This window comes from Plasmopara halstedii (assembly GCF_900000015.1).
Source record: "Plasmopara halstedii genome assembly, contig: Scaffold_3120, whole genome shotgun sequence".
NCBI classification, from domain to species: Eukaryota; Oomycota; class Peronosporomycetes; order Peronosporales; family Peronosporaceae; genus Plasmopara; species Plasmopara halstedii.
The window spans coordinates 705,421-722,428 of NW_020190023.1; the positions used below are offsets into that span (position 1 = coordinate 705,421).

General features: G+C 44.3%; 6 protein-coding genes across 6 annotated transcripts; 3 read left to right on the forward strand and 3 right to left on the reverse strand.

The window, feature by feature from the left end:
* Window positions 1-316: 316 nt before the first annotated feature.
* On the reverse strand, window positions 317-1,432 carry PHALS_07678 (uncharacterized protein; the record flags this gene model as incomplete). The annotated part of the gene is made up of 8 exons (XM_024721187.1): window positions 317-355; window positions 426-488; window positions 585-654; window positions 734-748; window positions 819-888; window positions 952-960; window positions 1,212-1,306; window positions 1,371-1,432. 8 exons carry the CDS (start codon window positions 1,430-1,432, stop codon window positions 317-319), a joined length of 423 nt encoding a protein of 140 aa, XP_024586312.1.
* A 589-nt stretch (window positions 1,433-2,021) lies between these two features.
* PHALS_07679 (Predicted DNA repair exonuclease SIA1) lies at window positions 2,022-4,529 on the forward strand (the record flags this gene model as incomplete). Its single annotated transcript, XM_024721188.1, has 1 exon — window positions 2,022-4,529. The coding sequence occupies one exon, from the start codon at window positions 2,022-2,024 to the stop codon at window positions 4,527-4,529; it is 2,508 nt and encodes an 835-aa protein (XP_024586313.1).
* Window positions 4,530-4,655: 126 nt separating this feature from the next.
* PHALS_07680 (glycoside partial) lies at window positions 4,656-5,807 on the forward strand (the record flags this gene model as incomplete). Its single annotated transcript, XM_024721190.1, has 1 exon — window positions 4,656-5,807. One exon carries the CDS (start codon window positions 4,656-4,658, stop codon window positions 5,805-5,807), a length of 1,152 nt encoding a protein of 383 aa, XP_024586314.1.
* Window positions 5,808-5,824: 17 nt separating this feature from the next.
* Window positions 5,825-11,930, reverse strand: PHALS_07681 (transcription initiation factor tfiid subunit; the record flags this gene model as incomplete). Its single annotated transcript, XM_024721191.1, has 7 exons — window positions 5,825-5,838; window positions 5,915-6,059; window positions 6,130-6,278; window positions 6,336-6,567; window positions 6,639-7,178; window positions 7,249-7,469; window positions 7,538-11,930. The coding sequence occupies 7 exons, from the start codon at window positions 11,928-11,930 to the stop codon at window positions 5,825-5,827; spliced, it is 5,694 nt and encodes a 1,897-aa protein (XP_024586315.1).
* Window positions 11,931-12,275: 345 nt separating this feature from the next.
* PHALS_07682 (Conserved hypothetical protein CHP01589, plant) lies at window positions 12,276-13,560 on the forward strand (the record flags this gene model as incomplete). Its single annotated transcript, XM_024721192.1, has 3 exons — window positions 12,276-12,941; window positions 13,000-13,155; window positions 13,231-13,560. 3 exons carry the CDS (start codon window positions 12,276-12,278, stop codon window positions 13,558-13,560), a joined length of 1,152 nt encoding a protein of 383 aa, XP_024586316.1.
* Window positions 13,561-14,420: 860 nt separating this feature from the next.
* On the reverse strand, window positions 14,421-16,678 carry PHALS_07683 (FYVE-FINGER-CONTAINING RAB5 EFFECTOR PROTEIN RABENOSYN-5-RELATED; the record flags this gene model as incomplete). Its single annotated transcript, XM_024721193.1, has 4 exons — window positions 14,421-15,358; window positions 15,419-15,952; window positions 16,019-16,533; window positions 16,599-16,678. The coding sequence occupies 4 exons, from the start codon at window positions 16,676-16,678 to the stop codon at window positions 14,421-14,423; spliced, it is 2,067 nt and encodes a 688-aa protein (XP_024586317.1).
* Window positions 16,679-17,008: the final 330 nt, after the last annotated feature.

Here is a 17,008-nt window from a genome sequence, read left to right on the forward strand (position 1 = left end):
AGGGTATTTTTTCATTTTTTGAAAAGCTGGGATATTTTTTTTATATATGGCAAAAGTTGGGGCATTTTTTTTATTCTCCCTAACACTAAATATAAAAGCTGACATGGTTTCATTAACCAATTGATCTCAAATTCAGATTACAGTAATCTGCGAAAAATATGAAGTAAGCTCTAAGTCCTCCGGGTTTAAATGCATCGAGATCTAAATATGAAGGCCTGTGGGGTCCTTCAGCAAACAAAAAAGGTGTCATATAATTCGTGTGAGTCACGCTATTAAAAGAAATTGATGGCATTATGCTTTTTAAGTGACTATAAGGTCAATCAAACTTATTTTTCGGATTCGCAAACTTGAGGAGCTTTAAAAACAACAACAAAAATTTGTTGGCCTTTGAGAAAATGCTATTCCAGATCTCGTACAAACCACACCATTTTGTGTGATCCTTTTGCTTCGATCACACGATTTTGTTTACTGAGGAATGCCCTGACACGCTATTTTTTGCATGTCCGTGCCCGGCATGAGCGTGGAAAAAAAAGCAAAACATGAAAGTTAGTATGGCTATCAAGACCCTTCTAGTCAAATCGTACAACTGCCGCCAACAGGCCTGCCACACAAAGCAATTTAAGGCTCGCCCTTTCATCTCCTTTATATGTCAAGCTGGACGCAGTCGAGCTTTTTAATAATCAGCCTCTGCTAATTCGGCAATATTGTGTTACCGCCGATGGATCAGCATGACATTAGGGTTCCAGGCCTTACAAGAGTATATTGCATCCAAACATTTTCAAAGCCAGGCAGTGAGAAGCTTATATCATGTCACGGACCTAGATGAGGTAATGCTGACCGAGATCGCGCCTACTAATCTGACAATGTGTATAACTCCCACAACATCTCCTACGCCAAACGCTGTAACAGGATGAATTATTACAGGAATGAACGCTTGCTGCTTTTACATACCTATTCTAACTGACGGGTTTGCCGCTCATAGGGGTTTCGAGCCCTCGTACACTGATTTGTTTGTATCAATAGGCCACTGCTGATGGGTAAGCACTCAACCATTTAGGCACTCAGCTAGCCTGGCGTATCATCTATATATCCGTTGTAAGAAAGGAGAGGTCAGCCAATTTCCACTTTTCGACACCGAATCGATTACGTGTAAAGATGATCTTTATTATGACCCAGCAGTTAAATTGGATCGCCTGCTCTGATGTTGACACCTGCATTCGAAAGAGCTGTGTAGGAGGCGGACTTTCTTGAGTAGAGAAAAGGCCAACGATGGCAGTCAGCTCGATAAGCTCCCGCTACCTTTTTCCTAAATTAAAGAAAGCGTGACTGCTTGTGAGACTTGAAAATTTTGCTTCAGCGCAAAGAAGCACCTGATCATAGTGTTTTCATGGGCACTTGAGCTATTTGTTTGAAAACGAAGGTGAAGAGGCATTGATACGTCAAAAACTTTGTTGTATGACAGATTCTTACAAACTTGCTATCTTTTTTTTAAAAAGTTGCCTCTGCGATCTTCCTTGCTGCAGCTTCTGGAGTTTAGGCTTTATAAGCAGCTCCTTGACAAGAAGCCCTAAAAGCTGTTGCTTATCAAACAATGAAACGGATACCACGAATAGATGTGCTTTAATGAATTACTATTGGCGTAACGACAGTGCGAATATTGTAATCAAGTCATCATGCCAGTTTCTTGTGATTGTAAGTGTGGTTTCTACACATTGACAGCTCTGCCATAGAACTTAAACGTTGCTGGACGCGAAAATCCCGATACTGTTTCGTGGATGTCGTGGGGACACCCTCAGCGCAGCAATTAACCTTTACCCATTACTATAATTGCTTATGGCAAAGAACTGCAAAAAAGTTCTTCTCCCATCCCTTTTTAATCATAGCATCATCATCGCTACTTGCGATAGTTTAGTACCATTTCGATCGCCATACGATTGGCTGCATTCTATTATTCTTTCATCGTCAAATTGACGGCCACCTGACACACTGGTTAAGTGCATCGCCGAGTAGATTAAGCTAATATGTCAGGTCACGCAATATCTTTGTCGCCATCCAAGACTCAGTTCCACGCGCTACATTCTCAAGACTCAACTTCCTCGCTACCGGGCGAGATGAACTCCACACAGTTTGAGCCCGTCGAAGAAAATGGGCTCGACTTTATGACTACCCGGTGCAAAGCATTTATCGTCACAGCAGTGTTGGTCACATTGGCGGTTGTGATAACAATAATTATCGTTCTTTCTATCTCAATTGACGATGATGCTGTTTCAAACGAGGGCACAGAAATTATTCCAGCCAACTTGCTGGCTTTATCTCATGTAGCCGTGACCAATTTGACTTTAATCAGTGCACGCTCAGATGACGATGCCAGAGATGCATGTGTACAGCGTGCGTGGATTCCGACAGGAGTCGAGTGGGCTTCGTCGGATAGAATAAGTTCGTACTTGTGTATGCAGCAGAGTGTGGAAGCAACGAAGAATAGCGAAGATGTAGGTTCAATCGATTTAAATTTGATATCGGTGATGCGACGTCTTGTGGTCGTGTCCGGTGCCGAAACATGCCCTTTCAACATGCAGGTGGTCGTTAATCCGAGTACCAACCTTCTCATTTGTATGGAATTTGTCTCTGCAAATAAGGCCTTCGACACGCAGCAGTACGTAGTGGATGTCATGACGACGACTGAATTATTCTACAACCACGAAACACCAGGTTGGATCACCTGGCCGGCCGACCTCAGAATGGATCTATCAACTTCTGGCGTGTACCTAAGCGTTCGATATCCAGTTCGCCCTATCGTGGCTCTACAAATTCTAACAGATGTGACTACAGCTACCATCTATTCCGCGTGTGAGGAGCTGGAACCTCAAGGGCAATGGGAAAGTCCGGAGTTCGTACTTAAATCGTCTGAGAGTGCGACTGCAAACAGCAATATCAGCGACGTCCTCATTTGCATTCAGCGCCCGCTAGCAAATGCGACAGATCTAATTTCTGTGTTGATCGATCTAAATGTGGTAAAACCGACTGAATCCTGTTTTGAGATCGCAAACGGCGCCAACAGCACGGAAATTATCAGTGAGCAGATTAAGTTGTGCGCTCTTTGGGATCTCGTTGACTTTTCCAGTACCAGCCCGAATTCACCTTCAAGTTCAGCAACTTCATCTTTTGTGGCAGAGTTGTCATTGTACGAAACATCAAAGGCTGAAAGTAAACGGCTCAACATCTCGTCGACGATTTCTGGTGACTGGAATGTAGTGGGGAACGTGTCCACAGGATCTGTGCAAACCTTTGTTATGACGAAAAAGTTCGAGCCAATCGCTCTGAATTTAACAACAACGTCGACTAGTTCCCGCAGCAGCAAAAATGAAACATCTTCTGCGGTCGAAGCACATGATTCGAAATCAAGTGATGAACTTTCTTTTAAAGTGCTTCAAATCGCAGACATGCATATCACTGGAAACCCTGACTTGCGGTGTTCATCTGGTCCAAGCACATTCCGCGCAACCTTATTGGAAGCCGCTTCAATTATTGCTGCGGATTTGAGAGCAGAAAGCAACGCTTCAATTTCAATCAAAGCAGGCGACGACAACGATCCAATGTACTATGAGTGTCGAGAGGCACTTACAATTGCTTTCCTCGACGAGCTCCTTGATATTGAGCAACCTGATTTTGTTGTATTTTCAGGTGACAACGTTCAGACTGCTCATGACAAAAAGATAAACGCTTTTGCAATCAATGTCTTTACTGCGCGCGTTGAGCGTAAACAAATTCCTTGGGCTGCAGTGTTTGGTAATCACGACGCAGAAGGTGGGCTGACTCGCGAAGAAATGTTGGCATTAATGATGGAAGGAAAGCAGTTTTCTCACGTGAAATACGGCCCCCGTAACGTCGCTGGCGTTGGAAACTACGAAGTTAACGTCGTGGCACCACGTGACGGCCCCTGGGGTGAGCAGGGAACAACTGTTTTCCGCATGTATTTCTTGGACTCATTGGCCACTATTCGTAAGGAAATGTATCCATCGATAGACGATGATACCGATTACGATTGGATTAAAGAGTCTCAGATTGAGTTCTATCGACAATTAGCAGAGTTGCACGCCGCAGAAGAGACGAGTGGCAGTAATTCGTCACATCATGGCAGTATCCCGGCAGTTATGTTTTATCACATTCCGATTCCCGAATATGCGTTAGTGTCACCCTTAAATCGTGCTGGAGACAAAAATGAAATTGTATACAGTGCTGCGGTGAATTGTGGTTTATTTTCCGCTCTAGTTGAGATGGGAGACGTGAAGGCTACTTTCGTAGGACATGACCATATAAATGAGTACTGCTACTCGCGGCAAGGCATCCAGCTTTGCTACGGTGGGGGCATTGGGCTAGGTTTTGCTTACGGGCTCGCTGACTTCGAAAGGCGAGCTCGAGTGCTTAAATGGACCTACAACGCAAATCAAACTCGCACGTTGCAGAGCTGGAAGCGACATCTTAACGATCCCACACAAACTCAATCGTTTGAGATTCTCTACTCAGAATAGAATACCGTTTTCCACGATCTATTCTATCAGGTCATTCCGAGCATCGCATTTTGTAACTGCTTTTCTTTTATCCATTTCTCGCATGTTCAGATCATTCATCAATTTCCCGTGCGCTAATCAAAAATAATGTTACGGGTTTATCCCATTGTGTTTGCTGGGATTTTATTGTCGCTGCTTTCGACGTTGGCCGCTCTAAATCTGCAAGGTTTTACGGGTCATGAATTAAGTCCTTATGCTGGTACAGTGCTCCCGTCAGATCGCGTTGAAGCATCGTCTCCCATAATACAGGGAACGTGCTACTCCCCATTTCATAATGCCGAATATCCACTAAATGGAGGCAGTGCCGTGGGACTGGATTTGGCCATGGACACCGACTTTAGCATCATGAAAAAGTATGTCACAGTTGTACGTACCTATTACTCCAGCTACTACGGTTATTCAGTCGCGTCTCATGCTGCGAGACATGGAATTCAGCTTTATCTCGGTGTTTTCATGACCGATGAGAGTTGGTATGGCGATCAAGTGAGCGCAGCGATTGCTGCTGTGAAAAATTATCCCGAATCAATTAAGGCCATCTTGGTTGGCAATGAAAATATCTATCCTGCTGGACCTTACTCCCCTGACGAGGTCTTGCGTCGCATCAGTACTCTTCGTGCACAAATTTTGAGCGAGACAGGGCGTATAGTGAATATTGGAACAGTGCAGCGACATAATGAGTGGACGGCATCCAGCTCTCGCTCCGCTATTCTGGCACTTGCAAACGGTTGTGATATTCTGGGTGTGAACATATATCCCTTTTTTGATGCCTCATACACAGCCCGGGAACCACTAGCGATGCTCAATGGCGCCTGGAACAATATGTTAACAATTTTTCCGTCGGATAAAGTACGCCTTACAGAAATTGGGTTTCCCACTGCTGGATCATCACCGTCATTTGCACCGAATAATGTGCCAAGCGTCTCTAATGCTTTCGCCTTCTACAGTGCATTTTTGAAGTGGAGTCCGGTTAGTGGTGGCCAAGAAGTTTTTTGGTTCATGTTCTTCGATCGTCGACCTGATGACAATACCATGGAGATTGAGCTGGAAAAATACTTTGGTTTCTACACCTGGAACAGACTGATAAAGTTATCCAATTACCCAAGGGCGATTTTGAACCCAACGTTACCTCCGACATCAGTACCTACTTCAGCAGCACCTTCAACTTCAATATCATCCACCTCGTTAATATACACAGCGCAGGTTTGTCGCGTTCACAAGGTGTATTCCTTTGTAGATTAGTATCGAGTGAATACAGTTCACAATTTATTCGCTGTGTTAAATCCAAAATATATTGCCGTCTTGCGGCATCAGCTTCCATTAGATCTAAATAGACATATCTAGCATACTTGGTTGTTGTGGACGAAGGTATGGAAGGAGACTCTCGCCAAACGCGTCAAATAGCAAAGAAGTTCTATCAACAATAGCATAAGGGGGCAATGATTGTGACGCACTATGTCCCGCTGACTTCGAAAAATATGTCCCAGATGCATGCTTAAAGGTCGAAACCAAACGAGAATACTTTAGACGATCAACGCGCTTATTAGATTTCAACATGGCTTACCACAAGGATTCCAAGGCAGTTCTGCGCTTCGAGTCTTTCAACAAGGTTGGGATTTGACGACAACAGCGCTGGTTCCAATCGCCGGTAGTATCTCTCTAGATTGGGGAAAAGTAAACTTTCCATCGCAAGTGGGCCCAAAAAAAGCATCCCTACTTGACATCCTTAGTCAGTACAAGCACCGTCTCGTTTTTAAACGAAGCACTTACCGTTAAGAGCCCCGTACTGCGTTGAAAACGGGCATATAGGATTGGTTATTGCCTTGTGGTACGTCTTGGACACGCGCGATTGAATATTGGCATACTTTTCGCCATAGCACTCACAGATTTGAGCGACCAACTTGGCTGCGTATATTCGCAATGCCCAGTGATCGTCTGCAGGATTTTCACATAATTGCGTCCCGAGCACACATGTCAATATGGCTGGAATTAATTGGTGTAACTGTAAACAAACACCAAAATCGTGCGCATTAAAGCTCAATTCTTGATGCATTTTCTACATCGATGACGTACATAGAGCTCCACATGCAAGCTCTGGTTGACGAGTAGACAGCGACATGCCCGCATGAGAGAAAAGAGCAGCGACAAGTCATGATTACTATGTTTGACTTCCTCATAAATAAAGCGCGAAAAGTAGGGCAGCAGCTGATGAATACCTGGATCCTGCGCGAGACTTGTTAGGGCTGCCCGTTGCAGCTCAAAGTCATCACTTTTAACCGCTTCCGTCACTTTTGTATAGTAAAGTTGCATCTCCTCCGTCAATGCGTGTTTGACTCTCGGCTTCCTGTCCACGTTGTAGACAAAAGCCTCGTCTTTAATTGACGTGTGGCACGTCGAGTCATCCTCCGCTGACTCATTTTCGGGGATTAAAGGCTGTACGCCGTCAACTGCCAGCCAATGGACGTTAAGGACATGATGCAATGGAAGTTGGCCCAATGGAGCGTTAAGCAGCTCGCTCAACTCCAGCTCCTCTTCCTCGGCAAAATAGAGCGTCTCGTTTTCATCGCAGGGTTTGTATTTGACATTTCCTGGCGCCGAAAAGCCATACAGACTCTACATTCATCAGTTAGTGTTAAATCGTGGTGTATTGTTGCGCATGTTTGGCCAGAGTTAAGGTACTCGCCTCCAAGTTTCGAGCCTGCAGTGCCTGGTTGATGTGCACTGAATCCAATTGCGGCCGCCGTGAGTGCCGCTGAAATTTAAGAGCGTCCTGTACAACTTCTCGCACACGCAGCTCTACCTCCGGAAGCAGCTCGCGAATAGAGTCGTCGCCTATGTTGTCTAGACCAAGACTCTGCGCCACGATCTGCACCGTTTCCGGTCGCAGTAGACTCATGACTTGTTCTGCAAATTTTAATTGTGACAAAAAACCCATGCATTGACATTTAAATATTAATCTGTCATATGAAAACCTCCTGATTTGACATGTTTTGAGCCAAACTCTCGATCCATTCGATCAAACATTCGCTTGAGCCGCTCACAGGCTTGATTATCTAGACCAATGTATCTTTCGGGCAAACATGAGCTGGGTGAACGTCGAGTCAGATTCGGACTTTTAAAAATGCTCAAGTTGGTATTGCGGGTCTCTTTCGGCTTTTGTGCTATGATGCGACTTGTCTGCATTACCCCACGCTTACTGCTGTATTTTTCATAACTCATGTTTTTAGAGGCTGGATGATATAGGCTGTATTCATCAAAACACTCGGGCTCCTCAAAAATGCGTCTTCGTGACAAAGTGTGATGCTGCTGTGTGGCGGTATCTATAAAGCTCGCCGAGTGCGCCGTTGGTGAATGATTGTGGCAAGTGCCAACAGGCATTTTTACCCTTGACGCAAATGGTTGCATTCTTCGTTCCAATACAGTCTTGAAGAATCTACAAGATGACTTTTGAATATCGTTGGTCACTAAATAATCGTGATCTGGCAATGCTGGCTGGTTAACTAGCTCAATAGGTTCTTCGAGGGCGATATTGACATCTTCGGCAAAATCCCTTCGTGTCGAAAAAGAAGTACAGACAGCAATTTGTGTAGATAAAGATTTATGCCACGGTGCTGATGTCGCAACATTCTCAGCAAGGCATTGGGATATAAATTCCATGCGCAGCCGTTGACGGCCTGCATTTTCTATCGAAGTCGACTCGGTTTCTTCATTCTCTGGTTTTTCAACAATCGCTTTTTCGACTTCCTTCTCGCACTCTTTGGCATCGATAAACGCCGGCAACCGGTTGAACTCTTGGACGTATTGTACCACCAATGCATCCACAATATGTTTGTATCTCTCTACGCTTGAAAAATATAATTGGAGTTGAAGCTTTATAGAGCCACCGCAGAGCTTTGGCGATGCCTTTGCGGGCAAGACTGAGGCAAGAGGGGTATTGAGGCTTAATGAATACCATTCGACAATGCGTTTTTGATGCAATAAGGTATGCAGCGGAATGCGAACTTCACCAACAAGTTGTTCGTGATTTAGCCTTCGGTTGTTCAGGACGCGGACGTAAAGGTAACCATCAAGAGACAAGATTGGAGCAAACACAAAGCCCTCGTCCCACACGGGGAAAATGCTCGTTTTCTTCGTTCGACTACGAAACCCTCTGTCCGTCATAGCGCTCACATCAGCAGATACTACATGAGGAGGATAGACGATTTCCAGACACACATACGGATCCAAAGTTTTCGTTCTCAAATGAACAGTGGGGAGATCACGCGCTGCATGAAGCAGAACTTTCAGCGACCCTCTGCTATTGCCTTGGTTATCCAGTTCGATCTTGCTATCTACATCAATCTTGCTATTTGCCTCAAAGAATGCCAAGCGTTGAGCTGCATCTAAGATTCGCCGAGCACTCGTTCTATGCGTGGGTATCACAAGCTTATCCTCATCATTTTTTATACTCTGGAAGAAAGACGTGACACGATCCTCGGCCAGAAAATACTTTCGAACATAGCTAATTTTCGCCGGGGCGTACCCCAAAAAGGTATTGCAACCTTCTTTGTCGACAAGAGTTGCATCGAGAGTTAATGCAAAATTTTTATCATTTGGATGCTCAAGTATAAAAATGTCCGAAGTTTGAAGAGGAGATTTTGGTTCAGTAACAATCATCTGGTGCGACTCTGTGCAGGTTTTGCAAGATTCTAATGCACTACCACTTACAGGTCCTTGTGTCAAGTCGTCGATGGAATCGGCTTTGACCTCCACAAGCATCTCGTTTTGCGAAATGTTCGATCGTGAACTCAATAGTGACACTTTTCGCTCAGAGAAATGATTTGATGGTGACGCGATTTCGTCTTCGGTCGATGGGAATCTCAAAAGCTCTTTGACGCCACCTCGTGCCTTCATCCTCAAGAGATAAGAAGCGTTTGCAATATCTAAGTCACTCTCTAAGTTACACCTTTCATCGCGAGATCGCGTTGTCTGAAAAAAGTTTAGACTGGTGGCACGCTCAAGCTGAAAGAGTGGACTAAGCGCTGATGACTCGTTCAATAATCTAATTTCCTCCAGGTCGTCCTCGATAAGCTTATATTCCTGTTGCAGTATTTCCAGTCGAGCGCGTACAATTTCCTGTTCACAAAGGTTCCTGCTTCTTCTTCGAGGTGAACCTGGGGGCGAGAGTGAGAAGCGAATATAACTCGGAACGTTATCAATACACGCCTGGATATTTACATTAAGACAATTGATCTGATCCGCATAATGTGCACTCTTCTGATTCAGCACATGCAATAAATGCTCCTTGTTTCGAATCTCAGCTAACAGCAATTCCTTGCATGACTGTAAAGCTTGGATCCGCCTGACCAACGCCTCATTATCCGCGGAAATTGCGAGAGAAAACACTTCCATCTTTCGTGGACGAGCTCCCTTTTTCGCTAGAGTTGGTGACGGCGGCAATGTTGAAAAACATGACTCCTCTTGCTTACGGTAGCATTTCCTTGTCTTAAAAGATATTTTCGTCCGAGATGGTGAAAGTAAATGAGAATCAGAGGCGTACACGACAGGAGCATCTTCACTTTTGCTGCTAAGAGTACTGGCAGACAAAGAGCGTGGATTCAAAGCTGGCAAATAGGTATCCTCGCACGCTGGGCAGACAAGGTCGTCTTCAAAAGTAAATTGGCTGGCTATCCGACTGAAACTCACGTCGTGAATCGAAAAAGACTCCTCTTTCTTTAAAACAAAATCCACGGGTACAATGTCTTCGCTGTCGACGTTTGAATCAATTTTCTGAGCGTTTTTATCAATTATGTTTATAGTATCAGCACGTTTACAATGTTCCTGAGAAATGTCATCAAATGCTTTGAAAAAAGTCATCTCTTCATGCTCCAGCTTGACTAATTGCAACAACTTCTTGTCTTTGTGCTCTGATAAATCTCTTTTCTCATCAAATAGATTCACTTCATTTAATTCATTCGAAAGCTTTGTTATAAGTACTGGTGGAATCGTACGCACCGGGGAACAAGACGCATCCGCAAACGTCTTGGCATGGCTTCTCTTCGTCATTTCTCTGGCACCTGTGAACATAACATGGTGCTTTTTTCCTTCATCGTCGTTGTGTCTAAAAAAGTTCAAGTCGTTCTCTGTGAGAGAATCCCGTCTCTTTTTGGCCCTTTGCTTTGAGGATGGAAATCGTAGGGCAGATCGTGGTCGCTGCTGATTCGAAAAGCTTTTTGTATGAGTGGATGAAATTGCCATCGTAAGTTGCTCTGGATCACACATCTCGTCTTGATAAGGCAATGCATTTTGATTACGGTCGAGATTGAGCATGGCCACTTCTTGCTGCAGCTGTAACAATTGTTCGGTCGCACTGGACCATGCACGCGATTTATTCTGTAGTAGCTTCGACTTGACTTGCAACTCGCCTTTTAACCGAAGGTTTTCAGCTTCCAATACACTTTGCGTTTCAAGAAGGCAAGTATGTTCATTTTCATAATGTTGTTCTGCTTCACGCAAAGAAGGATTTCTTGAATACGTCGCGTTGCGAAATCGTTTTGCTGCTCGATCCCGAGCTGCCTGAGAAACTTCTGCCTCATCTAGCCGCTCTAAGAATCGTATCTTAAATATAATGTAATCTTTATATGTAGGCTGACGGCAAAATGGGTTGGCGGCGAGGTTGCAGGAAAGCAAATTCCCAAGTGGGGCCAAGACGTCCACTTCGCGTAGATCGCTCAAATTGTTTCCTGAAATATTCAGCTCTTTTAACACCGTTAGACCCGAAAAAGCTCGTGGTAAATGAACAATAAAATTTCCCGATAGATCCAAATTAATCAGTCGATTTAGAGTAAAAAGAGAAGCTGACAATGTCTTTATATTGTTGCGCGGCATTGTAAGAATCTGCATTTGCGTTAGGAGCTGAATTCCTTCCAACCGTTCAACAGCATTTCCTGATAAATCAAGCTGAGTAAGATTTACCAGTTCTGACAAGGCTTTTAGACTTTTGAGCGGACGACGATAAATTCCCAACTTTGTGCTCAGACTCAAGGCTTGGATTTTAGATGGTATTTGTCTAAGAGCAGCACAAGCTATATTGATCAGCTCCAAATCACTTGACAACGAGCACGAGGCTAAATTTCTTGGAGAATTACCAAAAGAGCTTAAAGATCGCGTGGTGTTCGTCGAAGACAAACCTGATATTGATCGTGCAGATGAAGTTACACTTTCGGTGGAGCTAATGCGGTCGTCATCTTCGTAGGTGTCTTCAATGCAATCAGCAGAAAACGCATCATAGTCCATTGGTGAAACAGTGGCGCTGAGGGTGGAGGGAGTCAAATGGATAATCTCACTTATTGTATCTAGAATTTTGACCTCAGCATGATCATCCATTCGACTGTTATCGAATGCTGATTGCGCTTATCATAAGCGCTAATTAAAGAAATAAGCTTATTTATAAATAAACAACTAACAGCTGTCGCTGGATAAGTGAGCCGTCCATGCAAAGTTTAGAGATAGCAGCTTGTACCTTTGAGGATACTTCGTGCTTTTAAATTTCTACTTCTGTTCTTAGCTTCATAAATTAGCAATGATAAATCTTCTAGCGGTAGAAATGGTTTCGAAAGTATTAACATTTACGAACCGATTGGTGACGGCGAACGAACAAAGAAGAAAGACGACGCTTCATTGCGTCTCTTGGGGGAGTCTACCAAAACGAGGGTCAGGCACTCATATTTGATGGAATCGCTGTACGCGCGCGATACGCCCACAGCACACGAGCGCAAGCTTAAGCTTATGGGACGTGACTGCGTCATTGAAGACAATCAGGTGATGCTTAAACCAGACTCAGGACAGCATTCCTCAGATACTCTTGAAAATATAATGGAGACATCTACTGGTGCCAGTATGCACGCAGATGGTGAGAGTTTTGTTGAGTCTGCTGCGAATTCAATTAATGAGACGTTTGGATTAAACTATTCTTCGTCGCCAAGAGATCTCGAGGATCGGTGGCAAACGCACAGAGTAGATGGAAAAGAAGTGCCAATAGATAAAAAGACAGAGGAGAGACGTCTGGCGGAGCTCAGTAAAGATTTGATTCCAACATCCGAGATATTGGAAATGAAAAAGAAAAATCTGGAAGTTCAGCATGCAATGCAACACGAACAAGGATCAGTGGTCTCAAGCGCTATCTCAGAAGTAACGCAACAGACTCGAAGATCAGGAGTAGCTTCAGTACCTCGCAAGGCAAGACCGGCGATCACGATCATTACCGGCTCAGGCTCTACAGGTCTTGGGGCTAAACGGCCACCTCCAACGCCCGTCTCGCCTCCGATTTTTACTTGGAATGATATTTTGCGGGTGCAAAACTTGATCGAGAGATGTCTTCAGCAGTACTTAAGCAAGGTGAGAAATCTTTCATCTCATTTTATATTCGTGGTGTTTATTGCTGAGTCCTGGACAGAATGATATTCTAGTTACGCTCAAAGAGCAGGCTAATGTGGACCCATCATTCACAAATGTCGTGTGGCAAAAGCTCGAGGAGCAAAACCCAGTGTTCTTTCGCGCCTACACTCTCCAACTTCAACTTAAGGAACAGATCATCGCTTTTAACTATCTCGTACGTTTGGAACTGGAGCATCGTTAGGAGCTTTCCATCCTGAAATTAATTAGTGTCTTTTCGTGACGTATAAAGGTTGGTCAACAGAAGGAGTTGATAGCAAATGGCGGGAAACGGCTCTTACATTACAGCAACGCTAATCAAACCTCAGCAACTATAGCGTCGACAACTTGCTTAATAGCGACGACACCGACGTTACCTCCGATCAGTATGGATGCACGAACCTTTTTACGAACACCAATGTGTTCTTCCAAGCGGTCGAAGCAAAACATGTACTCGGTAGCCAGTCCTATCGTATGTCTACGGAGCACGTCCGCAGGCATGACGACACTGACCCCACCATCACCTTTGCCATTGCCATCGCCTATCAAGACGGACTTGGACACACACGCCTTTTTTACTTAATTTCTACTCAATTGCACTTAAATAGTTTTGTGAAAGTGGGGTAGAAAATACAATCGTTTTTCGAAACAATTTGATGAAGCCTCTCTTCAATTATTTCTCTAGTAAGAAGCTTTGTCGGATGGTAATGTACTTGGGTCATGACTTCAGAAGCTTCGTATTTTTTAGGCAACAAGCTCATGACGCTACTATATTCGATAGATTAAACTAGAATCAATCGGAATTTTATAATCTGAGCGCAAATAAAACTTGCATTATATTAGATGTACCTCTAGGTTGCCGAGAGAGTTGGCGATACATTCAAAGTGATCTTTATATGAACAACATATCCGAGCTATCCTTTTGGAGTAAAATCTGCAGATTTTATAAATATCTGACATTTATTGACACGCCCCATCAATATTATCGCTAGACAGCCAAATATTTCTCTGAGCAGAATTCAATATCAAATCATCAGCCAAACTGCAAGATAAGTGCGCGATCTCGTGTTAACTTTGCTCATTAGCATATTGTCAGGGTACAAGCTATTTCATAAGCTAGCAGCTATACAGTTGTCATAAGCTTTTGGGCAGGCTGATAATGTAGAAAGACTCAACTTCTTAACCTCATCCATGATATCAAAGTGACCTGACTCGGCTGGACCCAAGAATTTTGATCCGTTTAGAGACCAGCAAAACTACAGACAGCTTGAAATAGACACATCTCACATTGATCCTTGTATACATTATTCTCCTACAGATTAAAAACATACACACTCCTTTTGTATATGTCTGGTAGCAAACAGCCATGAAAAATATATCTACAAAATGAAGAAGGTTTAAGCCATCACACGTTGAAACTTTTCTCAGCCTAAGAAATTGTAATTAGAGCGCATCGGGATACAATAGCGGTTTAATGAAGCCACCATGATTCATGTGCTTTGCTGTGCTTTCCTTTGTGAGCTGGTATGTATTTTCAGCAGCGTCACGAAGGTCGGCAATTTGCTGCCATATCTCGTGACGAATTTGAGATGCCCGCTTCACTGCTTCCATATCCCGCGTATCCAGCATTTCATCAACATCGTCCATGTCGTCCTGGATATTGACGAGGTCCCCGAAGCTGTCGAATGTGTCCCGAATACTTTCCATCTCTGAATTTTCTTGACCGTCGATCGATGATAGCGACATAGCCAAATTGATGTTTCCAAAGCTACCGCCAGATGAGCTTGGGGTTGTGCTTATGCTCTCTTTACTCACAGTGTATTGAGAAAGGTCATCCAAGTAGGGCAAGTCCTCTGGTAAGCCATGACCACTTTCAAAATTGTCAATTTTGACAATTAAATCTTCATGCACAGGTTGGTGCCGGCTGCGCGAGCCTCTTGGAGGCACCAATCGTTGCTGTATTCCTGTGCACACCTCGGCGGAATGTCCTCGTCCACCTACATGACGAGTCTTATTCATGAGGACTTCGTGAGACGAAGGTGATCGCGAAGACTCAAAATGTCTTTGTCTTGTAATTGAGTCCAAACGATATTTTATTTCGTCCTCGTAATATCGTGAAGTCTCAATTGAATTTTGCAATGGACGCTGATGACGCTCCTGGTGACGTGGCATATCTTCAATGCTGATGGTCGTGACTGAATCACTTGAATGCTTGTTTCCGTCGAGAATGGTGCCAAATCGTCCACTCATTACTTCCTCTCGCGCAATCGTCAATGCACTTATTTCGATATTTGTGGCAATACAATTGGTGCAAAGCTCGACGATACCGCTTGAAATTACTTTGGTTACGTGCTGCTTATCGCTTGTTGCATCCACACGTTCTAAAGTCCGTTCAATGCAGCATTTAGAGCACATTTTAGCCAAGCACAATTCGCACTCACTACTCTGACGAAGAAAGCGACCAAACGTCTTGTTGCAGACACTGCAGCGTAGAGCTTTATCCATTTTATCGCTTTGAACGGGCTTACGGGTCAGTCGCCACGCCAGCTTTTTGTTCTGTGAACATTGTATTGACTTTTCGCAATGGACAAGTAAATTCGCACAATTTTGCAAGATAGCGGATTCTGAAAGTTTGCCATTAGGTATAACACTGGAGCTCGAAAACACGTCGACCGTCTTCCTATTGAGCTCTATAAAAATATGAATGCTTTCATAGTGTGCTCGAATGATGCCATGTGAGTCATAAAGCTCGGGGCAGCTCCCAAGCTTGACCGAATGTACGATCTGATATCCAATTCTCACGCCATCGCCCCGTGTAGTCACACCCGTCGCTTCGAGATATACCAAGTCCCTCGTTGATGCGAGTTTATGCTTAGCCGCGACCCCAGTCATTGATTTGACCATCCATTTGATGCCGAGAAATCGAAATGGACTGCGATGCGATGGACCTTCGATCGAGGAGAGCACATCTCCATCTAATACATCAGTGTGTAAGTTAGCAATCTTAATGGTCATACTGGCACGGTCTGGAGCGGCCACACCATACATGATGTCGTCGAGCGAACCGGAAATTATGCCGACTCCAAGGAGTGTAAAACGTGTATTTGGGTTAGCCTTCGCACTGGATGATATGCTCTTGGCTCTCCTCTTATGCTCTCTAGCCTTTGTGGCCGAAGGGCCCCATCCAGAGAGAAGTTCCAACTCAGAGGCCTTTTGGGCAGGCGTCAAGTTGAAGCCTTTTCCATGCTCATCGGAACCGATACTTAAACCAGAGATGCGTGGACCCAATGGCGAGACATAAGTCGTGGATTTGGTCCGCACAAACATTTTGTCGTCAGCAATACTTTGCGCGCGGCCGACAGCGAAAGTGTGTGTCTCGCGGTACACTGTGAGGTTGCCATGGTTCTTAATAGGCTTCCAGCGGCGGCGATCTACCTGGCGGTGTCGAAAGAGTGCAAACTCTTCATAATTGGAAAGCGCATTGCTCAAGAGATTAGTGGCTTGTAAGTGAAAGCGTCGACGTTCGATGTCACTCAGCTCCACGCGATTGAAAGGCCTTTGAGAAAGAGGGAAAGAGACCATGAGCTTTTGGCCGCAAAGACAGTCTAGTAGTAGACGCACAATGATGTGCACTTGCGAAGGTGACGGAAGACTGCAAAGGAGGGACAGTGGAAGTGCCTTTGCTGAATCGAGGTGCTCATTTAAGTGGACTTTTGTTGCAACCAATATCGCGTTGTTGAAACCGAACAGCCGGATGCTGAGAGGATAAGTATCGGTATCTGCTTTCGCATAGTCGAGTGTGAATTGAAGACAGCACTAAACTGATTTGCATGTGAACGCACTAAGAAATATTCACATAATGCCAGATCAAGATATATACCCAAGATGTAAAGCCGTCGGAGGGGTTTTGTTCGAGCAAAAGGTTGAAGTTGCTGAAAATTCAACTGGAACAATATGTTGTAATAAATGTGCTTAAATAAGCTGTTTATACCCTAGGAGGTAGACATGGACAGGCCTGGTCGTGGTATGCT